This window comes from Tinamus guttatus, unplaced genomic scaffold (genome assembly GCF_059628265.1).
Source record: "Tinamus guttatus ecotype Peru unplaced genomic scaffold, ASM5962826v1 Tinamus_guttatus_pri_ptg000045l, whole genome shotgun sequence".
NCBI classification, from domain to species: domain Eukaryota; kingdom Metazoa; phylum Chordata; class Aves; order Tinamiformes; family Tinamidae; genus Tinamus; species Tinamus guttatus.
In genome coordinates this window covers 1,674,307-1,700,539 of record NW_028288579.1, presented here as the reverse complement: position 1 = coordinate 1,700,539, position 26,233 = coordinate 1,674,307, and the positions used below count along the sequence as shown (strand labels likewise).

The 26,233-nt window shown below is 41.4% G+C and overlaps 1 protein-coding gene across 1 annotated transcript in view; it reads right to left on the bottom strand.

The window, feature by feature from the left end:
* The window catches only part of PRKCA (protein kinase C alpha), a 104,770-nt gene extending 90,330 nt beyond the window's left edge, over positions 1-14,440 (bottom strand). Inside the window, exons 1-2 of the mRNA XM_088537722.1 lie at positions 14,249-14,440; positions 11,142-11,173 (exon numbers count right to left, since the gene is read on the bottom strand). Coding sequence (XP_088393848.1) covers positions 11,142-11,173; positions 14,249-14,421 — 205 coding nt within the window. The 5' untranslated portion in view covers positions 14,422-14,440. The remainder of the gene's footprint in view (positions 1-11,141; positions 11,174-14,248) is intronic.
* Between the last annotated feature and the right edge of the window lie 11,793 nt (positions 14,441-26,233).

The following is a 26,233-nucleotide window of genomic DNA, read 5'->3' as shown; positions in this document are numbered from 1 at the left end:
TAAGTAAAACGTTGTGTTATCAGAAATCTTGGTATTTCTCAAAAGATAATAAGCAGAGTTTTTTGCGTTTTTTTAACCTTAAGGAAAATACCAGCTGCACAAATAGCTCTTTTCATAAAAACAATCTGGACACATATGGTTAAAAAAAATACACTGGTGCAGTACATTCTGCAACAAAGAGTTTAGCGTTTCTCGTCAAGGCAAACCCATTTTGGACACAGCTGTTTTAACCAAGTCAAGGAAGCTTTGACATTTTAAGCTGTTCAATAGAATCTTTGTGTAAACCGGTCGCACCAGAGAGCTTGCCCAGTTAGACACAGAGAGAAGTTTCCACATCCCAACCCAACTTGAAAGCAAATCACATTTTAAACACAGCAGTGACTAATTTTAGAACTATTAAACAGATACTAAACTTGTTAAATAATAACCGGCGCTCTATCCCTCCCAAAACCAAAGTCCAAATTATGCATTAGCAAAATTTTTTCTATTTTTAGCCCGTGACATTTTTGAAGGATTCATTACCAGGAGGGCTGGAAGGAGCTGACACTTTGCCCTGTGTTCCCAAGGAACAGGGAGCTTCTTTATCGTCCTTGAGGGCTCCCGGTGCCGGCGCCACATCGGGGCCTCGCGCGGTTTGGGTGCAGCTGGCACCGCGCTCGAGGCTGGCAGGGACTGCACGAGGCTCCGAGGAAAGGGAAGGCTCCGGGATAAGCAGTTACATTCAGGGCATGCTGCTCTAAAACGGGGTTGGAAGTGAGTTTTTAAGAGCAGACGTGTTGCCTGGAAAACCATCCTCATGGAGTATGCCATAAAAACAGATTAATGAGATATCAAGGAATTAAACAAACATTTAAGAGTTGACTCATACTCTTAAGGAATTCCGAAATTAAGGCCGTGTTTCCTACAAAGTAAAGAGGTGACCTACCTATTGAAGGCGAGACTCTGGAGACTCAAGAGCTCCAGAACTGCAAGCAAACAAACTGCAGCCTTTAACTCTTGGAAAGCTACGTGCACATTTTAGGCTGCTGCCTCGCACCCAGGTGGCTTTGAAAACGCACAGAAAACCTGCAGAGGCCACAGAACTGACTTGGTAAAAGTGGGGGAAAGGAAGCGGCGGGAGCGACGCCGCGAGCCCGCGGCTCGGGTTTCCGCGGGACGCGTCGCAAGGGACCCGCTCCGCTGCCTGGCACAGCTGTCGCTAAAGCCGCTCCTCATCCCGGGAACGTTATTCCCATCCTAGCTCAGAAAAAGACTTAAACATATTTCCAACAGATGTGCTTTGTCCTCTGCTAATTTAATGATATTTCCTGATGACTGGTTAGCAGGAAAGCTCTGGGTGGCTGATGCCAAGATTGCATCTGCCACCTCGCGTCCCACCGGGAGGAACCGCGAGCTGCGGAGAGAGACTACGCAGAAGAAACGAGTGTCTCCTTTTAGCCTTATCCTAGGGGTAAATAATTGGATCATACAAAAAAAAGAATTTAGAAATCTGCATTTTTGAAATAATCTTAAACATTAAAAAAAAAAAAGCTTCAAATGTTTTCGTATAACAGACTGCCCACCAGAATAGTGCTGTCCTTTTTAATGGCAAGATCATACTGCCCTCAGCATTATTTGGCAGGCAAGATAATACTGCCCTTCTCTTCCACCTTTGCATCCCTTGCACTTTATTGACCGCATACAGCAAAATACCCCGAACACAAGAAATCCTCTTCCCTGATTAACTCCGGACAGAACTTGACTCAGGGAGCAAGTTTCCCCTGCCAGGAAACACCTGCCCATAATCTCCACCTTATCTTTCCCTACACACAATGAAACACCAGAATAGCAGTGAAGAGCTGCACAGGCACCGATCAGACTTCACCGCCAAGAACAAGTGCAACCTTTTCTGCTCCATTCGAAGGTATAATCTAAACTGCAGAGGGAAAAATAAATATTCCGCGGATTTCCGAGGATGAGGGCTGCACCTTCTCCCTGCCGCTGAGGTGCTGCGAGGAGAGGGGTGCGCAGCGGGAACGGGGCGAGCTGGATGTCTGCTCCTGAGCGGCTTACGTGGGGACAAAAATATGGAAAATCCTGAGGAATCCGCTGGATGGCCAGTGGGGGAGGCAGTCAGGACACATAATGGACAGCCTAAGACAATTTTGTACTTAAATTCCCCCCCAAATAATAATTTGGGCATATTGTCTACTTTGCATTCATCCCGAGCTCACTGCTTGGTGAAATACCGAGCTCTGCCGGCTTTGCTCTCCAGGCTGCGTTATATCCTAGCCAGCTTTCAGATGGCATTTACAGCTCTGTCCTTGCTTACAGTCGTAATTAGCATAATTTAAGTTATATCAGCTACTTAGGTGACAAAATATTTTGATGTAAAGTTTTACGAGGTATTATCATCCTATTAAAATTTCAATACTGAGCTCAAGCAAATAATTTCCACTTCTGAGAAACATATATGGAAAGTAATAGGATAATCTGCACGTATCAGCACACCTAACATCTCCCGAGGTTCCTGAACTTCCTGTTACAAGGATACCTCCCTTTACTGCGGATTCTGCCCAATGCAGGTGCTTCAGAGGACCTCTGCCCTGCAAACAAAAATAAGTATTAAAGCCTATGTTGCTAATTACAGATTATGACCAGATCCCAATAGTTGTTCCATGTCGAACAATACAGAGGTCAATATATGGATTTCAGTACTGATTTACTTGCACAAAGCAGCCTGCAAGATCCAGGGTTGAAAAAGAGTCAGAGGAATTTTTATTAGCCCAATGTGAATCTGATCCTATGCTCCTACATAGAGCCTCACTGACTGCAGAACTGATATGAATTATGTTTTGGAAGTTCTGGAAATAAATCAGTTACACTGCCCTCTGACCAGCCTAATTTCCATTCTTCACACTTCACATTTGATGGTTCTAAAATTAACACTGCTGATTTTATCACCTTCTCCCTCTTCTTTTTGTCAGGTTATATGTCGAATGATCCATACGTCTGATGCTGCCCTTTTAATTATTGCAATAAAAGCTTCTTAAATGAAAGGCGATGTCCTCCCGGCACACACGCACACCCACCGCTTCAGAGCAGGGCTTAATAAAACTCAGGCAGTGGTGGGAATTCTGAAGGGCAGCATTTGCATAATTTGAATAAAAGCCAAGGAAGAGCAAGATATATTAAAAATTAAATTCTACAATAAGTGTACAGTAGTTCCAAAGTGATGATTTAAACTACAGAATAATCTCCGAGGGCAGCATTTAGGACACCACTTAAATTTACCACACATCTCTCAATGCTCTCTGCAGAAAGCCTGTTCATAAATACATGCATAAAGCCAACCAGACTGTCCCAACACTTCAGTGATACATGATGAAGTCCTTTCTCCCACACCATCTTCAGCTACACATTTACTTAAATAATCAATATACCATAACTACGATGTTCCCATAAACTCATGGCCTAACAGCAATGATATTTTTCACTCAGTATCTTCAAACAAAGTCACTGGAGTCTCAGCTGCTGTCAGACATATTAACCTGACCACCCCTGTTGTATTATTCTCTTGGAGGGATTCAAAAGCACTTAAAAAGACAGTAATAGTGATGGGCCTTGGGAGTCCCTTGTCCCATTTTGCTTGTTGTGGTGACTGGGTTCTTTAAAACCTGTATTTGCAGAGGATGTGATGATAAATAAGCACAACGTTAGCCCAGAGCCAGGGAGGTTTAAGGCACCAGCAGGAAACGAAAGAATCCAAAGTCAAAACCCTCACGCGGAGGCAGGGAAAGGGATGCAGCAGCGACAAAGGCTTCATCGTCCCTTCCCAATATAGAACTGTCTCCATTATAAAATATTTTACAGTGTTCTCATTACATTTTTTATTAACAAAAAAAAAAGATCTGTGCCAAGCCAAGGGACATGGAGCAAAAGTCAAGCCTATCTGTTCCATTACGTCTGTCCCAGATAGCAAAGCAGCAGGGGGATGTTCTGCTCCAAGGACTTCAGGAGCACACCTGGAACGGCTGCTCTTTCTTTTCTTTTCATCCAAAGCAAAGGAACTGCATAAAACATTTGCTCTGATGGAAAGAGGACGAAGACGACAGTGAAACACGAATAAAATGTAGCCTTTAAATATTTGCAATATAATGTATTTACATTCTAGAATGAAAACTATACCTGACCTTGAATTGGCATTAATAATATACAAATGGAAATTCTGTTTTTGCAAAATGTTGTTATCAAGCAAACCCATGCTGAAGCTTAATGAAACCAGCAGAACTTCACGCCAACACGAAAACTAAACCATTCTTCATTACACAGCATTGGGAAACTGAAGCAAGACTTCAGGTGTGCGGACGTCTTTGGGGTCAATCTACTGACTTCTACAAGTATATCCAGAAGGGCAGGCTCCAGTTTTACAGCCCCTGTGATTTGTCACCCGCCTGGATGCCTAAGAGAGAACAAAACGCTTCAAAAATTCCTCAGGGAAACCGCTGGCCACAGCATATATAAAACCAAACACTGAACCAGCTAATATTATGGCACGCTGTGCAGTTGGCATAATGATTTTATTCTCTTTTAAGAAACAACAGCGTTTCTAAAAAGTGTATAATACATATCCACATGCATTTGAAAATCCTTACCAGCAACAGCACTGTTTTCCAATGCCCTTGTTGCAGGCAATGCAGGGAAATTGCTGCATAGGTAATTCAGAAACTAATACTAAAGAAACTATGCAACCTGTCGCACCACAAAGCTGTGATTTAGAGAAGTAAACAGCAATACAAAGAAATAAAGCACAAACAAGGCCTTTTTGCCTATTGAAATATTTGGATAAGAAGGGAATTTTCATAAGGCTTCATTATGCAAAATATACTTTTTTTCCCCAGGGTCTTCATACCATCTATTCCTCATTTACAGCAGAAGCATTATTTTGTCATGGACATATTGTATAACAAAGACACATAAGAAACAGTTGGAATAATCTAGAATTTAGATTATTACCTCATTGAGCTTTGAAGGATCTACCAGTAACATTAAGATGAATATTATTATTAATAGGTATTAAAAGATTTGAAACATAATAAAAACATTAATAAAAATTAAAAAATGATTTTCTCCCTTTTTACTAGTCTCTTGCAACATTTATTTCAACGATGGCTCTATATACACACAGAAGAAGTGAAAATTCTTTACGCACAGGAAGGTAAATTTGCCCTCTACTATGTTCTTCACATCGACTTGTATTAACAGAGAAGTTTCATCTTGTAAAAATACATACATCTAACAGATGTAGTTTGTAGAAGCCAAAGACAAGAAACGAAGATATAAAAGCGACACAGTTGGAATGCTCTCAAATTTAGTTCATTTAAAGTGTAAGTTAGCAAACAAGGTTAGAGCAATCCAAAAATCTGAGTAATTTTAGGACACAAATTCAATCAACTAACTTGTCATAATGGAAAAGCTTCTTTTTTTTGAAGCTTTTATAAACTTTCATATTCAGTTCTGTTATATTGGTCTGCAGCTGATACAGCATTTTGTTGCACTACTACATCAAAGCATGAGGAAAAATAAAGAATGTGCCAAACTATCTTGCACAGGACTCAAACTGGTTTAGCTGTCAGCTCGGAATGAGCTATCACTCCTACGTGTTTAATTACAATCTGAAGAGCTCCATGGAATCACATCCAGGGCAATGGAACAGTCAGTTCCTTTTCACTGGAAAAAACTGCTGGGATAGCTAACTGATTTGAGTAAACAAAACAAAATTTAACATCTTCGAAGTGTGGGAAGGGTGAAAATGGCTCTGCTTTGAAATTAGAATTAAGTACCTTTTGCTGCAAGACAAAAACGTAATTATGTTCCAGTTTTGATGAGCACAATTTAAAAAAAAAAAAAAAAAAAGAAGAGCTGTGAGGAAAACAGGGCTGACACCCATACTGCCCACGTTGCAAGGTGTTTCTTTTGGACGAGCTCAGGTATCTTTCAAAACTCAACAGCAAATACAGGAGTGGAACCAAGATTATGGTGATGGTATCAGCGCCCGAGCGGGGCGGCAGGACGCGACGCAGGTTACGTGGCTGAGGGGAGGGACAGCAAGAGGAGGAAAGAGTAAATAAGGAAGAGCTGGCAACAAGACAAATGCACACACACACACAAACCTTTGCTTCAGGTTTAGAGCCTATATGCCAGGTTATCTGCATCTCATCAATATTATTGTCCTCTAAAAAGAAGGGGCAAACAGGAAGGGGTTAGAGGAACCCTGGACACGCAGGGATCACCAGAGCCCCCAGGCACTGGGGAGGGTTGTTGTTCTGGGCCTCTGTTCTCAAACAGATACCACAAAATTATATGCATGAAAATATAGCAAAAAGTCAACTGCTTTAAGAATTCCTCTGCTCAGCTTCTGCCTCAGACGACTTCATGCAGATCTTTTAAGTTCCACAAGAACAGCCACAGACTGTTAATGACTTCCAGGGAACTCATTTCTCAGCCTGAGGCTGAACAGAAACGTTAGTTAATGTAAACTGTAACACATGACTAGTAAGTGATATAGAGAGCACAAAGAAAAGCACACGTACTGTTCAAACTGGGGCCTCTACAGCCAACCTTTCCACAAAAAAAATAAAATGATGACTCAAGAAAAACAGCTTTGGCATGAAGATGGGAACTTATTTTATATCTTATCCATCCCTTGGCAGTAACATTTCCAAGGAAGGTAAACAGCAATATGTCTATCTATGAAGAGCAGCACAGCAATGCAATATATTGCCTTTTTTTTTTTTTTTTTGGTTACAAAGGAAAAATACACAGTGCAATAAACAACCAGAGAAATCAAGCATCAGAGTGGGAGCCGCTGCCCGCGAAGCCTTCAGCCCAACTGCTGAAGGTCCCCAGACCCGAGGTGAATAAGAACCAAATGCGGAAACCAGGTCAAAGACGTTCAGAGATTTCACTAGTTCAAATGTCCAAACCACAGACGTAACATTAAAAATTAGTTTATTACCACCTCTCTAAAGAGGTCACCTATTCAACATCTTTAATGAAAACAGGTAATTTAAAAAAAAAAAAAAAAAAAACATAAGAAAACAAGTGGTGGGGGGTTCTTGTTAGTGGAGGCGCTTGGGGTCTTTTGGTTTTTGGTGGGGCAGGTCATAAACCAGATAAAAAAGAAAACGGAGCAATAGTTTAATGTGCCATTATTTTCATACATGAAGCTAGAACGACTGTGAAAAAAACATAATACTCAACTATTTGTTAATTATATCCTGATTTTATTAAAGTAATTATCAGACTTCTAACTAGCCAGGAACTTCTTCGTTAGGAGCTATCACTAGCACACCCAATCTGTTCCAGAAAGCTTCCCATACCTAGCAAGGGTAAAATTTAACAATCAGAAGAATAACATACTGAAAGTAAATTGACACAGCAGCCAACAACAACATAATAGCAGAATAAGAATTCCTGTTTCAAAAGCACACTATTTGAGAGCAGCCTATGTTTGTATACATCTACAGCGAAACACATTTCAGCACACAGCAACAACAAATACTTCCTAATAGCAGCAGTCAGCAAGAACATATTCCTAGGAGACAGTTAGTTCCTCTGCATTTGCAGTTTCAACTTCATTTTCAGATTCACGGATCACCGAGGAGAGGCCCAGAACTTTTGTACAGACCCTTCCAGAGCACAAACCCTCTCTCTGAAGACAACTGTGTAAAATAACAAAATTCTACAAGTGCTGCATGAAGTAATATATAGCAACACATAGCTATAAGATTAAGTGGCAATTCTGAATATCTACTTGCTGGGATATTCTGTAGCTGCTCACATTCGAACACATACATCAAGACAGAGGAGCAATTTAGGCCGTGGCCTGTCTTTGCTAAGCATTTGCACAGTAATAATGCAACGCTGCCCTTAACCTCTGCAGCATTAAGAGATTAAAACCAATACCAAAGATTAATTTGTATCTTTCATAAATTTATAGGAATATAATTTATTAATATCAAAATAAGCATGAACAAAAAAGTTTTGTAGAGATTTCAAATGGAATTTTAAAAAGCCTTTCTCTTTGATTCTAAAGGACTCATTTAAATGTTCTTATGCAATCCTGAAGCTGAACATTACAGAAACATGGGCACTGAAATCTGAAAATGACACTAATTACATACAATAATTGAAAATATGTTCTAAGATTAAAAAAAATCTAACAAAAAAGTATTAATGGTAAAAAGATCAGAATATAACATTAAGTTTTTATTTAAATAAAATTTAAATGTTAAATAAATATCTACTCTTGTGATGGTGTCAGTTAAAAAGACTTCCCTTGGATTTTTTGTGGACTCTATTTTAAAGAAAGCTTCAAAAACATATAGCATATTCTTTGCTTGCTGCCACAGTTAATACTGCATCAACATTAAACTAGGACTTGTGTTTAATTCACAAATTAACCAGCACAAGAATTCACAGAATAGTCATACTTTCTTAGAGCTAAAACATCATTCGAGTTTGATGCATTCCTAATGGGGACCTTTCCTCTTCCCTTTGGTAACTACGCCAGAAGAATTTATAACAACTTTGGCAATACTCAAAATCACGTAACTCTTAAACCTGCCCAACACCAAGTTTCTGTTTAGCAGGAGAGTTTACAGCACTCTTGAAAACAGATCTGAAAAACAGTTTCTTATAATGGAAACTCTGACGGACCAAGAACTAGGAGCTGCCACTACAATATTCTTTCCTTTCCCTCGTGTCATAATGAAATTTCCATTATGTTCTTCATTTATCATTCTTTTCTATAAAGACAGTTACTTAATTCAAAAAATGAGTTTTTTTTTAATGTTACCTTCTAGTTTCATACATTCTTTTCATTTTTCGTATTCTCACTATTTTTAATCACTTTCTAGTTTTAGATCCATGAGTCTGTTCCCTCCATTCCTCACATTTTCTAAGGTAAAAAAAAAAAACTCAAAGAAAGAAATATTACACTGTAAAAATGATTTCTGTGACTATTTAATTGACACTTTAGAAGGTTCGACTAGATGTTTTTAATTCAGCTGCTTTACCACAGAAGCTTAATTTTTGAAGGCTATTTTGCCAATTGTGGGAAATTCTTGTTGGAGATTAATTTTGTTGGATTATGATTATGCAAAGAAAAAAGAACCTCAGTACCACCAAAAAAGCCCCACACCTCTCAAACTTAGTCCACTGACAGTAACAATCTGCAGACTACCATAAAACAGTAACAGTCCACAGACTACCATAAAACTTTTGTCTGTACAAGAATGCAGAAAAAATGCTGATGTACAACACAGCCTTCATCAAAGAGGCAATGCAGAGAGATTTCAACATATTCAGATTACAGAAAAATATCACTTCTGAAGTCTGGAGGTATTTAAAAACAGCAAGCTTCTTTCTTGCTTATGTTCTTGTATGGTGCTTGGAAAGAAGACCAAATTTAGATTTTTCCCTACCTTGACAAAGGTAAGTCCTCATCCAACAAAACCATTCCTTAAGCAGCTAAAATAATCTGGTAGTAGAAGGAATTCCAGTCCCAAAAGAAAAAAAATACTGGAAGGAAACTGCTCTACTGAAACCCTCTGTGGCTCTGAGGGTGGACTGTGTCCAATATAAGCAAGCCACTAGCTGCCCGATTGGAAGATAGAAGAAAGTCAACACTGAACTGCACATTTAAATTATATAGTTATCCTCCTTAAATTTTGAAAGCTTGACATTTTTTTCTGTGCATCAATGGAAGTCTTTGATGAACATCCAAGTAATCCCTTAATTAGAGGTCAGTCAGCTATCCCAAATAGGGAGGAATTCAGGAAATGCTACTCCAGGACCGACTGAAGGCTACAGACTGCTCTATAGCTTGGCGTTGGGTGCAAAGAGTAGTAGAAATTGGGAGAATATCTGCAGAGCTCAGCATTAACATCTAAGAGAGGAAGTTGCATATACAATTGAGAGCATTGTAAGAGCATGGCTGCATGCTTACAGCAAAACACAGCATGCAATATTTTCAATATCCATTGGAAATGTCTTGCAATCCTTCATGTTTCTACTTGCAGGAAGAAAAGCATTTGCTACAAGAGCTTTAAAGGGCATCGTTGTTTTACATTCAGTTTCTCAGAGGTATAATTTCAAGTAGTAGCAACTAACATCAACTTTCACAGAAATACCACAGAAGATATAATTTCACCTACTAATAAATAAAAGCAGTATTGAGGAAAGTTAAATGTGCTCTAAACCATTAGCAAGCAACCATTAAAAATGTAATGAAAGGAACAAGCAAAAGGCTGGCTAATGAGTACACAGGGTACATCAGCACATCAGATGAAAGGGAAGAAGGTGGGGAAAAAGAAAGGGACAAGAAAAATCCTCATCATAATAAAGTAAACATGACAGGGAAAAGAATAACAATACCTGGGTGGGGTAATTTTGTGATTAAATGCTAGATAAAGATAGTAGGCAATAGTAGGGAATATGTGAGAACACAGCATATCATGTCCTGGTTTTCATGCAAATCTTCCACTCTATCAACTTTCAATTTCTAATAGTTAATAGAATTTATTAAATCAGTGAGTTATTAAGTGGTTTTGTATGTGCTTTTTTGTAATTGAACATTATGTAACATAGAAAAATGCTGCCTGTCCTAAAATGCAGTTCAAACCCAAGGTCCTCCCAAATGTACAATGTATGAAGATTAAAAACAGGGAGTTTGGGTTATGAAAGGAAGCCATATGACTAAAAAGTGAATCCATTTTCCAAAACGCCCACACAGACAAGAGCTTCTGATGTAAAAAACGGTCTGTGCAAAATCTAAATTGCACAGATTATTTTCATGAAAAGTTAGAAGCTGCACTATATGCAGATTATATGACATTTAACATGAGAAGACAAGTGAAAAAGAGACCATAACCTTGTGATTGTTATTATTATAGTATGAACAGTTATTTGATTGATCACTAAATACCAACAGTTATTTAATTAAAATAATTGTCTTCGTTTAAAATGTGCATAGGGAGAGCGCCTCGCTTAGCTGTTCTAGGCTTAATTGTTTCCATCTTGCTGCAGGCTTCAATTCTAGCCACCATTCGAGCGAGATGCAACAGCGTGTGCTAACCAACAAACCATTTGTGGCTTACCTTGGCACTGGAATCCTTGCTTCCCAAATCCCCTGTACGAAAAAAAGAAAAAAAAAAAGCACCCGTCTTAATAGGCTTCATTTCTTCGCATTAATCTAGTATAAAAATAGCTTCATATAAAATTTCTTAGCTTCTACTAAGACAGCAACAGATTTAAAAACATACAACACAGAACAGCCCTCCCAATTCAAAGCGGAGAACAATAGCTGTCACCAGCCATATAATTGCTGCTTCTGGCAACATTTTTATTATTATTATTGTTATTATTATTTCACAAGCTATTTTGGATCTACAATTAGCATCATCTGTGATTACTGCATAATATTTCAATTCCCCGCATGCCACATGTATACTTAACAGCAATGTGAAACATTCCAAGTTCTGGGAAAGGCCTCTAAAACAGAGCAAACAATTTCTAAACCTAATTTTACCGATAGTTACACATCTCAGCTAGATATCAGTAGTCTATTGTATGGAAAGTGGGAAGGTTAAAGATTTTGCTTGCTTCAATACAAATTATAACAAAGAGTCCCCAGCTTGAAACAAACTCTTCTCTCATCTTCCTTAATTTCCATAATAAAATATAAATATGCATTTAGCATTTTACCTATGAAGACAGTGATACACAAGCTTCTACGCACTATCCAGAGTTCAAAAACATACACCTCTGACAAAATACCATACTACTGCCTTATTTATTTTAGCATTCAACAGTTTCCTCAAAAATAAATGTTTTGAGTATCCAACTTATAAACATTTCCCTGTGTCTTCCCTCTTTATAGGATGGTTTTCCATCTAGACAGTTACTTATTCTAACAAGCCAAAACTTAAGTCGAGAAGACATGAAACTGAAATATGGACTTTGTGGTAATGTAATAATGATATTCCCCATTTTTTTCAGGTAGAAAATGGGGAAAAAAATCTCTGGTACACAGTTAATTCAGAAAAAAAAATCTCACATTACACAACTCTAATTATTTTTGTAAATTTCTACTTAAGAATCTCTTCTTACTGTTGTTACAGACAGGCCTAGGCTAAGATTCCGCCCCCCCCCCCCAAAAAATGTTTATTTAACAGCATACACAACTATTCTATAATATCATTTTATTTTTCCCATGGTTTGTCCTCACACAGGTAAAAAGCACACACTGAAAGTGTGCAATCCAGACTGTAAAACCGGGAAAGCTGACAGCAGAACTAACGTCACAAAACAGGCTTTTAGGGAGTTTTTTGTCCTTTCGAATAGCTTTTAGGGAGTTTTTTGTCCTTTCGGATGGACCTGTTCGTGAAGGGCTCCCTCCCCGTGCCGTTTGGGGCACGCGCAGCCCTCCTGCAGCAGGAGCCGAGCGCAGCCCCGCGGGGCCGCCCGCCTGCTCCCCGCGCCCGGCGGTTGCGGGGTTTGTAGCAAACATCTTCCCCACATCGATTGCAGCAAGGAAACAGATCCGAGAAGCCTCCTTAAGAGAACGGGGGACAGTAAATTATTTTGGCCAGCATCACCTGGTGAAGCATCACCTAAAAACAAACGCAGTGTATTTGGAAAGGGATTACAGCCTGTGGAAAGGCCGTATTTAAGAGCCTTTATAGCACGTTCGCGTGGCACAGGGCACGTTAACATCCCCACATCCCTTGGGAAACAGACATATCTTGAAGGAGCATCTTAGGGCATAAGGAAGACTTCATCCAACTTTAAATGAGGAAATGAAACAAGTTTTGGAGCTGCCACACACTGTGTTGAAGAGTATTAAGAGCTTCCTAGACTTACTAGCAAGGAAGAACAAAAGATCTCTGCTCCTCTTGCCACCTGTCAACTACAGGATATCCTTTTGCTTTCAAATACATCCTGCCATCAGGTGCCCTTTCTCATCAAGGCATTTTGCTTTGTTTTTCTTTAATTGGGTTATTATCTGCACAAACACGGAACTCACAATTAGCGTGCAGCATTCGTTCGTACCTCAGCATTTTGGAATAATTTTGGAGCAGTTTCCAGAGGTCCTGCTGTTTTTACCATGCTGAGCTTTGCAATTGTTCTCTTTCAGAAAGGAAAGATTAAAATAAAACAACACACACACTCCTAGGGAAAGTTGTCTCCTCCTGCAGTCTGCCCAGCTCAGCTTCCCTTTCCTTTCCACCGAATCCCTCACTTTCCACATAGATCTTAATCATTCCGTGGAGCAGCCACAGATTCTCCAGCACCCAGGCTGAGGAACACACACTAAGGCGGCCACGGTCCGTGCCCAGGGACACGGACACTCACGGAAAGGACAAGACACCGGCCCACAAGCACAAGAGCCAGCTGGGTGCATCCCTCTCTTGGCCCTTATATAAAGTTGGCTAAAACAGACCACGGGTCCGAGGAAACGCGCGAGGAAGCCCCCAGCACCTTTGGAGGCTGGGCCAGCTGCTGATTAAGCCTCATCCCTTCCTAGGTAGGAGGAAGGGGACCAGGGCAACACTCACAGTGAAGCCTCATCTCTTCCTAGGCAGGAGCAGAGGAAGCGCAAGGTTGATTTTGCAGCGTCCCGGCTGCAGGTGCAAATTTTTCACATGGTCCCGGGCAAACCTGCCGGCCGGGACGGCCTCCCCGCACCAAGGGCCTGTGGTGGGCAGGCTGTGGCACCCACGGCGGGACAGGGACGGAGCAGGACGAGGCCGAGCGGCGCCGCAGGGCCGAGCAGCAGCGCTCGGCCTGGGGCACGGCGCCATCCCAGAGGCACCTTGTTTTCCCCTCCTCTTCCCAAGGGCTGAGTAACAAGGGTGCCCATAGGAAGAGCCGCTTCCTCCCTGGCAGGAACCATTCTCTTAAGTAGTAGTAGTAATAATAATAACAATAATAATAATAATAAATAGCAGCAGTAGGAGGAGAGCCTCTTGCCGCAGCACACAAGTCCCGCGCGCTCCTGCCCGCTGCAGCGGGGACCGGGGGGGAAGCACAAGCTGAGGGCAGCGCTGCCAAGTTGTGCCGGGCCGGGGACCCCCCCGGCGGCCACACCGGGCCTGGCTGTGCCCGGTCCCCGCCGCGGGGGGCTCCGGTGCCGGGCAGGGAGAGGGGAAAGCGGCGGGGCGGGCAGGTCCCGGAGGAGGCCGGGGTCGGCGGGGCTTCTCACCAGATGAAGTCGGTGCAGTGGCTGCAGAACGTGGGCTGCTTGAAGAAGCGCGCGATGAATTTGTGCTCCTTCACCTCGTGCACGTTCTTCTGCCTCAGGGCGCCCTTGCGAGCGAAGCGCCGCGCCGCGTCCGGCGCCGCGCCGGGCTCGGAGCCCGCGAACACGTCGGCCATAGCGCCCTCCTCTCCGCCCCGCGCCGCCGCCGGCAGCCGCGAGTCGCCGCCCCGACGTCCGCCCCGTCCGGCGGCCGCCGAGCCTGTGGCGGCGGCGGCGCTGGGCGCTGCCTCCCGCTCCCGCGCCTGACGTCGGAGCGGCGCGTCGGGAGCGGGAGGAGGATCCGCGCCCCGCGCCGCTCCGCCCGCCGGGCCGCCGAGCCCCCGGGCGCGGGCGGGGCCGCCGGGCCGGGCTGCGGGGAGGGCGGAGAGGCGCGGAGCGGCGCGGAGCGGCGCGCGGGGGCAGCACCTGCCGCCCCGCGTCAGCCCGGCCCGGCCCGGCCCGGCCGCCGCCGCGGGCACGCGGCTCCGAGCACGGCAGCCGCTTCCCGCGTCTCGCCCGCTCTCACGCACGGAGCAACCGGCCCCTTCTCTGCCTGTCACGCGCTCGTGGCAGCCGCGTCCCTTCTCCCAAGGCCAGGCGGCTGCAGCTGCTTTCACCCCCCCGCGTGCCGACAGACACGGGAACGCGGCGCCCTTCTCTGTCACGGCCGCCCACGGCAGCGGCTCTCCGTGCCACAGCGCGGTTGCCCTCCTCGCATACACGCGTGGGTGCTGTTGCCTCAGCATTGGCACCCATCATGGGACACCCACCATGGGACACCACGGTGGGCACCACCATGGGACATCACCGTGGGCCACCCACCATAGGGCACCACCACTTCAGGGCTTCCCCATGGGACACACACCATGGAGGACCAGGGCTTCACCATGGGACATGAACCCTGGGACACCACCATGGGACAGCCACCCCAGGGTACCACCATGGGACACCCTTGCCTGCTGCTGCCTTCCACTTTCACTCATCCTTGTAGCTCTTAGGCACCACGTGCAGCCCCATCCCGCCGGGCCACAGCCACCTGCAAACGGTGGCAGCTCCCTGCACGGCAGCGCTTCCTACACGTGCCCGAGCACCATCACCCACCACCACAACAAGAGAAGGTGTCACCCGGCACTCTCCCTTCCCCTTCCTGCAACCGCAAACCCAGTAGCGCATCTGCAAAGCTGTCTGCGGCCTTGATAACACACAACACGCTCCGGATACACAACCCACGCACGAGAAAGGGGGCTTCAGGATATTGCCCCCGCTTCAGTGTGCCATATATATTCAATTTATCATACAGTACTAAAATACCACCATTTTACTGCCACTGTTACAAATTTGCACGTATGTGGAATGGGAGCTTTATCAAAGTTCCTCCACCACCATATATGTATGTACTCATTAGGCTGCCTCTTAGGCACATGTAACACACTTTGTTTCACAAGAAAGAGGGGTAATTAATTCAAATCAAGTCTTATTTGCTGATGGAAAAAAAATGGGCATACAGACATCTGCCACAGAAGAGAAATAACTTGTTACACGTTATCTTGTCTGTAATTTTGAAACCTGAGTTTTTGGATGTGGCCTGGCTAAACTGGTGTGAATGTCCGTGATATTTCATCAAATTACTCTTCAGAAAATGTTGGATTGATATTTGGGCATCCAACTATATCATTCATTTAGATTGGATCTCTGCAGTTGTTCTAAAATATTCCTTATCCCTGATTTTTTGGTGTTGTTTAAACTCCCACAAACCTGCAAAGTCATTTTGTATTCCAGTTTCTGTCCTGCAATTGGCTCTGGTCAAGATTCATTCACTGGATCACCTGCAAGGGTCGCAGCCTCCCACTTTCAGCACCTACTGATTATCCCAAGGAAAAGCCACACCAAACCAGAACTGACACTGCAAGGTGATCTTAGGAACACTTTATTATGTATTAGTAAAACAATCATCTTGTACCATAATTAATGATTTGTACATTTTGAATAAACACATCAGGCAAGAGAACAGAAAAAAGGAACATTATTTCTGCATAGCAACCCCACAAAAAAGACATGAAACAATTTTCCTTATTGCATGTAATCTGTAGATTCTCTTATTTTATATATGCATATATCACTTGCAAAATGCTTTCTCTTCATCTCGTAGATAATATTTCATCTAGAAATTTCAAGATTTGCCGTTATGCCCAGGATGCTCTCACAGTGTTAGTATGGAGGGAACGCTATGGTGCATTCACCAGATGCTTTTATTATATGCTATCCTAAGATCAGCATCTTTATGCTGGCAGGCTTTTAATTGCTTGGACCTTCATTTTCCCTACTCCACATTCAGGCTCTCTGAGGGATGCAAAAACTCATGCTCCTGCAAATTATTGGAAGAAAGATGTCTGCTCTCTCCCTGAGTGCACACATTCCCATCAGCAACCCATGCCTTGCTCTTCTGCGTCGGGTAGTGTTTGCAATTTGTTTCTCATTCAGGCCATCTGGACGAGGAGTCAGCATTATCGCTGTTTGTGTTCAGGCATATACGTGGTTATTAAATCAGAGTACCAGCTTTTCCAATCTCCTGGCAAAGAGCTCCAGAATTCCTGACTCCAAAGCATCATTTTGTGGGGTTTTACAGTAACAAATTTACTCCTGTGTGAATATTTGGATAATGTCCAACAGAGCTCATCTCTGCTAGAAGTTCCCATTGGAGAGTGTTCAAGTTTTTCAGAGTTTTTGTCTGAAGAACTTAGATTATTGCTGTAGTAATCACAACCAACTCCATCCCTTTTACACTTGTGTCTGTGCCTTCCTGGGTCTGTAAGTACAAGCATCTGTGGCCACTGTGAAAGAGGTTCAAATAGCATTAGAACTGCTGCCTGTGAAAACAGTTTTTCTCTTTACTCCTCTGCTGGATCAACCTAAATCATTTTTGGATCCAAAAAATTGCTTTTCCTCAGCAAAAAGTTCCTGGACTGTTCAGTCCCTATTTAAGGGCTCTGTGCCGTGTTAGACGAACTTAAAGACAAAGCCAGGGAGAACTCCTTTGTCTCCCTCTTTGGCAATTGCACCTGTCTATTTTATTATTTCCTATTTGTAAGAATTTTTTGGCAAAGAGGGGTCAGTTCCTGCTGTAAGACCTACAAGGAAGTTCATGACCTGATTTCTCCATGCATTTCAAAGCAATTTACAACCACTTCCTTTTCTAGGGTGTACCAGAATGAGCAGCTGGATGACTTGATCCCTGCAAAGCAGTTATCTACAAATTATTTACTTCATCTGGTCTCATCTTTCAAAGGAATTTCCATACAGTCAGTTTATGAGACATTTCTTTATTAACCATACAAGTCTGATTGCTTGTATGGTTAACATGTCACATCCAGTTAACTATTAACTAGGAGAAACGGTCCACTCCTACCTATTTTCCAGATCTTATTACACATTCATCAGCAATTTCATCCTTTGCAAATGAACAGTTTTATGAAACAACTTTTTGTCCATTTTTTTTCTGAAATTGTTCTCATTGAGATGCTTTGGCAACAATGAAACTTATTTTTTTCTAAAATAAATAGAAATAGCTAGTATGTGCATTTGTATATATGTGCATGCTTGTATCTGTGTGAGGAGGTAGAAATATTCTGCATTTTTTTATAACCCATATCTGTATCCTTCTGTATCTATACATGTACACCTCGGTCTGTGCATCTGTATCTGGGTCTCTACATCAGCTGATACTCTTCTCTGCTTCTTTTCTCAAAGTTACCCACACTGCAGGTTGGATCATTCCTGGATACATCCCTGGATCAATAAACACATTTTTTATTAGTTTATTCCATGCAACAGAGAGCTTGTTTGCATAAGCTGGTACTAACATGAAAGTTTGAATCTATGCATCAAAACACAGTCAGAGAACACTAAGTATAGAAATAAATTATATGAAAGATGAAAGTTCATAGAAAAAATATTTCAGAAAAAAATATGGACAAAAATGTTGTTTCATAAAATATTTTCTAATGAGCAATATCCTACTTCCCTTTGCTACCTAAAATGCTACCTGTCTATGATTTACCCTGATAGCAGCTCTCCACAGAACTGGAAATAAATGGCTAATGATATATAAAATGTTGAAAGTAAAACTGATTATCTTTTTTTCTTATATCAGTGTTCTCATCAGAATAATGAGTGACAACCTATTGTTTTCTTTCTTCATATCTAAGGTGTATTAGAAGCATACTAAAATATCTCCTACTTGCACAGCTAAACATCAGACCTTGATGCTATTATATACTGAAAGGTGGTAGGAGTCCTCTGGGATGTATCATGGGTTTTTGTCTCTTTGTGGATTGTATAAACAAACATTTCTGCCTCAGCTGGAATATTTGCTATCATTGTTCTTTAGCAGATTTTTTCTTCCCTACCAGCAATCACTCTGGAAAATTTTGAATTACTTCTGAAAAAATAATTCACATTCTTTTGAGTGCATCAGAACAATTCTCTTGTGTAAGCAAATTTTCAGTCTTCAACTGTACACACAAGCAAGGCAGAAAGACTTTAAAAGGACCAAACAAAACAGTCCCAGCACTGAGGCAAAGACTGAAGCTCCCTTGTACCCACCGAACAAGAGTGCCTCTGTTATCCATTTAGACACACAGGTTTAAAGGAAGCCAAGTAGTTGGTTCTGCTTTGGACAATTGATCTCTGCATTCCTTGCCCAGAAGGGCCAAAGGACAAAGCTGGGGTGGGAAACCCCAGGGTTCAGGGGACACGGAGCCTCTGGAAGGGACAGACATTGGATGTTACTAAACAGACAGTGCAGCTGGTTCCAAAAATTCCCTGCACTGCAAATGGTCAGAAATGGAGAAATTATTAGGAAAAGTATCATGTATGCTTGTCCTGCTCCCACTTGGCTGAGATGTCCACCTGTGGTCACTGACAGAGACACCACACTGCTTAGCTTGGCCCTGCCTCAACCACATGTCCCTGGTAAAAAACTGATGAAAAATCATTCTGGAAAACCTGCATTTTTTCCCCAGTAATTTTGGAGCAAAATTGTAAACTGCAATGTAGGGTTTAAATTTTGTTGCAAAGAACATTGGCTGGTATGTGCATGCAGTCCCTTGAAGGTTAAAATTCCCAAACGTGGTCAGGAAAGCCAAGCCACTCCACTGGTGTGAAGCTTTTTCCTTATAGATTGCTATAAACTCCAGTGTGCTTTTCTGGCACTGTGCTGGGATAGAGGGTAAATTTTATATCACTTGATCACTGGAAAGTATCTGCCTTGGATATTCTACCATTCTACTATTCTTGGATATTCTTCATCTGTCATGAATTTATGAATGCCCAGCATCAGATGAGCTCATGATATACCCAAACAATACTTACAGTTTATTTGTACTACTTCTGGACCATGTGCTCTAATCTTGCTGACATCAATGTCCAAGAGAAATTTCCCACTACATTCCATATGAAACACAGTATATTTTATTTACCATATTGACACAAATCTTCTATTGGAAGGGGTGAGGCTTTTGCAAGAGGAGGCTGAGCAGGATTTCACTAGGAGAAAACAAGGTGCAAATAGTATGTAGTTAAAATTATTATTTTTGGCAGCTGACTATTGTTTATCACAGATATAGGAAATTGTAACTTGCATGTCTGTTCGACAGACTAAATGCATGAGGAAAACAAATCACATATTCCACATGAGCTGGAATATGCTGGCTATGCTCTTCTTTTCTGTATAACTGTTATATTATGGCATGCTGATGTAGAAAAAGCAGGATACTGTTTCCAATGGTGTCGTTCCCAATTTTACCATTTCTGTCCATAGCTACACAAGTGTTTATACTTATGGAAACACTAATAACTGAAGTGACAAGAGTTTGGCTGGACAAACACAACTTTAAAATACTTGTTTGATTTAGAAGAATTGAAAAACAGAACACTGACGCACAAAATACAGGCTGACATTAACTTAAAATAGTTATTTTAAAAAGTGATGGTTAACTAAACCTGAAGTGCGGAAGGACTTCTCTGCCTTGATGGCCTAACACTAGAAGGGAGTCTGTTTGTGAGCATTTATCATTCACTCCATTTCCTCAACAGAATTTTAATTCTCAAAAAAACCAGAAACTGTCCTTTAAAGATAGTAGGGACTATTTCTGGTCTTTTAATCCAGTATTGTAGATTAAAGACTGAAAAGATTAGCAGACTAATACATATCATAACAAGGGAACATCTCTTTAAGTTGCATTAAGTATGTCGCAAGCTACCATTCGGTTTTGAAAGGTATGGTGACCTCAATAGCCCCAAATTACTATTGGTAAGAAAACAGTACAGATGCTCTTTCACCATGAATTATATTTCAAAACAGTCCCGTTCCAGAAAACATTAAAATCAGACATCTTGCCCTCAACGCCACTAAGGAAAAAAATAGGAAAAAATCCCATATCCAAGTGGCAGGATTTTGTTCCAGATAGCAGCATATTATATCCTGCTTGGGCGATAAGAGCCAGCCAGCTTTTTTTAATAAAGCTTTGGAATGGGGTTAAAGCCAAGTGCAGTAATGTTACTCAGCTCAAATATATTCTGATGCCCACGGAAAATACAATGACCTTAGTTAAAATACAATGGAATTAGGTTGTTTTTAGAAGTGCAAAGGAAAAGAAAAGGCAGTCGGTAGCAAACACATGCTTTCTGAGTAGTTTCACCTTGCATTATAAATATGGCTTGTTTCCTAGAATGTTCCTGACCTCTCATTCCCAACACATCTGGACTTCTTCTCTCTTCAAAATTTAAATTTACAAGAATATCACTGTTATCAGTACTGGCAATGTCATTTTTCCATTCTGTTGCCAAAAGGCTGACAGCATCTTGTCTTATCTCCATGTGCAATGAACAAAGGAAATTGATCTATGGCACACAAGCTATATTTCTCTGAGTTTTTTTTTTTTTTTTTGCATAATATTACAAAATAAATGCAAAATTGCAATAACAAGGTGACTAGATGATAAAGCAGATTACAACCCCACAATCAAAAATCTCAGAGATGTTAATACATACATGTAGAAACTGTTAAAGTAGCTGAGTGGCCTTCTGGAAACCAGAATAGGTGGCTGCATTTTACAAGGAACTCAGTATGCCAAAAGTTTACTTTAAATAGAGTGGGCACTTTTGAAAGCATGGCCTTCATTTAGTTGCTAAATAGAATTTGAGACTTTCTGAAAATGCGATTCCAGTTATTGATACCAACCACTTCAAAATCTGCTTCCTCTTAGAAAGACCCCATCCTGGATTTATTGCTGGAGATTAGAGGCTGTCACAAAGTGAAATTAGTTTATTGATATCTTCATACTCTCTAATGGCCCAAACCATACAAGTTCAATACTTCTCGGTACAATATGAGTCTGTTAACAGAATCCAGACACAGAATAATGTGATACCATGAGCACCAGAAAAGCCTTGCCTTGACAGAGTATGGAGACGCTTAAGTAGTAGCACAGTTTTCTGACAAAATGCCTACCTCAAGACAAATTTTATCATATCAGTCCTAAGTTCACCTACTTCATTTAAACATTCAAGTACTGGTTTTTAAATCAGCTTGTAAAAGTCACTGAGCTCCCCCTCTGGATCCAACATTTTGTGAAGTTTTCAGCTGTGAGACTTTATTTTCAATTTGTCAGTCTTGTCAATCAAGAGTAAAATTTCAACTTTTGGAGTACTTTTGCCCTATATATGAGGAATACTGTTGTCAACTATTTGGGTCAATTAATACAGATTTGGGGCAAATCCCTGATCTTATGATTTTGTTAATTGCATACAAATTGATTTAAATCAGGTATAAAACCAGTAATGAAAGCCCATTAAAACCCCCTGAAAAAAGCCACTGAAAGCCTTTGGCTAGCTTGGAAAGGTTTTATTTTAGGCCATAAGGGAGCTCAGAATCCACTTTTTGATTACACTGTGCAGAGCACAGGAGCTGAAATACAAAGAAGGTAGATTTATTCATCTGGAACACTCTGGACTTATGCCCAGAAAGAATTTAACAGATAATATCCATGAGTTAATAAAGATCATAGGATCTATCTAGATTGAAGCTGTCGATATATTAGGTGATAGCAGTGGAAGCTTCTAACACAGCCAAAAAGCATTGATGCTAGGCTGCTTTTAGACACACACTTTTCCATGAAGTTTTAATGTGGATGAATATATCAAACAGCTTCTTGATTATTATCTTCTTACCCATCATCTGGGAAAACTAAAGAATAGCAGTAAATAAATCTGGTCTCAGCTGGGCTTTCTGATAGTATTATGGCAGCGTGCCAGGCCAGGCTGAAACAATTTAAAAGTGCTCTTATTTACACAGAGCTCCTTTTCCAGGAGGGATAAAGTCACTCTAGGACAAAAACTAGCAAGGATTCCTCTGCTGGATCGCAAACTGGTAAAACGCTAATGACATTTTTGATGTACTAAAAATGTAAAGTGCATTCCTACAGCAGTGCTGTTTCCTTGCAGAACTTATATCAGATCCTGACCAAGTCTGAAGACATCCTGAGGCAATACATACATACTTATATGTATATGGTCAAATGCTGCTCTGATTAAAATCGGTCTTAATAGAAATTAGGAAAATAATGATGAAGGGAACCCCAAAAATTGTCACAAGCTTGATAGGGGAAGAGGGACTGTCTGGTCTGAGCTTGGAGAGCACAATATTTTCCAGCCTCTTCCATGCAGTTACAGTGACTGACTGGCTCCTTCCTTGAAGGAAAGCCCTGTCTGCCCTCCTGCACTGAGGGACAGGCAATGAAGGTGGCTTCATGCTGTGCATTTATTAAGCTGGTCTATCTCCAAAAGAAATATCCTTTGCAGATCTGTTCACCAAAGAGTCAAAGCCTCACAGAGAATAATTTGTCCCCAAGGCTTCATAATGTAGTGTTCCTGATGAAGGAACGAAACAGGATTTTTTACACAGAACTGTGATGAATATGCATCAGAGGAACAGACTGTTTTACAATATTTGGGTCACAGTACAACTGTGAGTGAGAAATTCTCTGGATTTTCAGTGCCGGAAATGAGAAGGCGGAGAGGAGGATGTGGCTTTAACATGTTCTCTTGTTTTGTATATTGTGAGTTTAATGTATGTGAAAATCAAAAGGTTTTCATGCCTCAGAGAACATAGGTCTGATATCACCTGGAATATTGGTCAGTGCCAGGCTTTTAATGCCTCAGGTGAATAGATGAATATTCCAATATTGCCCTTTCAGTAAACCAAAAAGGTTTGAAGTGATTTAAGGCCTAAGACTAAAATTATAATTGACACCATAATCATTTTAGATTTATTTCACTAACTTCAGCAAAGCCATGTATAAATCTAAATGATCTAAGCATCTCTATTAAAGGCAACTAACATTTAGGAGGCAGGAACAGCCTCAGCTTGTACAGAACCAAATGCAATTATTTCTTTAAGACTGAAAATGACTCAGTTTACCTGCTCACTTTTTATTCATTATCTCTTCAGTGCAGGGGAAGCCCTCAAGTAGCAGACGCATTCAAGGGAAGTGATAGAAATGTTTGTGCAGAGGGTAGAAAAACCCTCAACAAATATAAATGGACCTATCTTGGCAATATGAAGGGCAATGATTGGACCTAACTTAACAGCTGCTCCACAGATACATCCATTAGTCACCTGGCCCCTCTTCAGCTGCTGGAGAGTCAAGCAGGGGATGCTTGTACATCAGGAGTGTGTTCAGGCCCCTCTCTAGCCTTTCATCTCTGCATTCCCCCCTCAGTACATTTCTGCACTTCAAAACAAATCATATTTGCAGACTTTAAATATTTCCATAGGCTTGAAAACAAACAATAGAAGCAATAATTTAACCTTTCACTTCAAATCAAAATGACTGAATTAGAAACTGGTGCTATTATCCTGTGTCATAATATACACTAGGATAGCCAGAGCAATAACTGTTAGAAGAGTAGGAGCTACATAGTATTAAAATACGTGATGTTGGATAGTAAGAAATAAAGGTGCTAGTTTGAAAGAAAACAAGTGAAAAATCAAAATATGCAATTGGGAAATAGCCTAGAAAGAGTGAATAGAGTATTTTGATGCTAGACAGACAAGTTAGAGATTGCATCCTAGAAAAAAGGGATATTACATAGAAATATAGCAGCTACTTCATCTCACAGAAAGGAAAATAAAAAACTTCTAGCAGCTTGTTCAAATGGAAACTTAACTCCTAAAGCTCTGGTACAACAAGAATAATTATTTGTGCAAACATTAATTGCAGAACCATTCATGCACATATGCTTCCATTCTTTGGTATATCAAGCCAGTTACACCAATTCAGCAGAGTTCAGGCTGCCTTTGCTGCTACACAGTGTTTATACAGCAGCACATCCCCATATTACCAAGGAGGTGAAGGCCTGTGATTCAGCCCACTGTGAAGTGGCCCTCAAAGCACCCCGAGCTCCGTGCCCCAGCACAGTGATCAGAGCAGGGGTGCCCAGCTGTGAGCATCCTCACCTCACCAGCACTCCACGTCCACCAGCACCTGCTGCCACCATCCACAGCAACCAAACATTCCACCACAACCAGCACTCCCACTTGGGAGACCTCCCTCATGAGCCATTTTATACCAGGGAGCTTCTGCACAGCTGAAGGCTATAGGCAACCACCTCCCAGGAAATTCCTCAATTAGCTTCTTGTGCTCAGAGGAGTGAATGCCAAAAATGCCTGCTGGCATCTCAGCCACCTACAACATCTTCTAGAATGGCTATAGATATCACTGGGTGATCCAGAAATAGTAGAACAGTATGTTCAGGTTTAGCAAGGGAGATTCACAAGAAGCTCTAGGCCCTAAATTCACTAGATTTTATTATTATTTTGCATCCAGATAATCAGCTTATGATAGTTTGATGCAGCAGACAATTATTGGGCCTCCATTTGGCTGGCTGCATCAAGCGATGGGCACAATTTTTTACCGTGTCTCAGTAATTATTGATAGGACAATTGTCCCGGATTGCAGCGTTAATATCAGTGCATTAGCAACTGAAACAGTTTGTTACACACTTCCTGTCAGGTATACTGCAGTGCTGTAAAAGCTGCCTCTACTTATCATAGTTAACGATTACTGTAGGAAACAAAATATACAACTTAAAAATTATCTCTTCCTCTAGCCCCTGACTGTTTTCTGCAGTTTATTTACTCCTTTTGCACTAAACCATATTGCAGATACTGAATCACAGAATCACAAAATCGTTATGGTTGGAAAAGACTTTCAAGATCATCGAGTCCAACCGAAGACTCTTTTTCAGTTCACAACAATTTACAAAACAGTTTTATCCATTTCAGTTTTAAATCAAAGGACAGCATTTCATATTCATAACTAAGAGAAGATATTTCTACTTGTCTGCCTATGCAGCACTGCGCTGAAAGGTATCTTGTAAGTGCTATTACTCCCTACGGACAACTCAAATATAAATATAAAGAAGTAATACCAAAAGTCAGTTCATAAAAACAGAGACAGATGTATTTAAATAACATGTTGCCATGTTACATGATCATTCATGAGAATGAGCTCTCATTCTCCTGCTGCTGACTCACAGCTGAAGTCATAGGACAACTGTGACGTGTTAATCACAACACCTCTAACCTGTGGGTTTTTTTTTTTTTTAACATTCACAAACAGTGGTCCAGGACTGGAAGAAGTTAGCCAGAGCTGAATACTTCGACATACTTAAAAATCAACTGAGGAACCTAACGAAACAGTGAAGTTTTGGTGCAGTTCTGAGTGTGCGTTTGGACTGGGCAACAGCCAGAGGCCTTTTCTAGCCCAAGTCATTGCATGGTTCTGTAATGGTAACTGGCCAAAGTAGGCTCTTAAACTTTTCACGCACAATCCTATATTTCATGGGAGCAAAATGAATGCAGAACATGTTAGGCTGCAGAGCATCTTG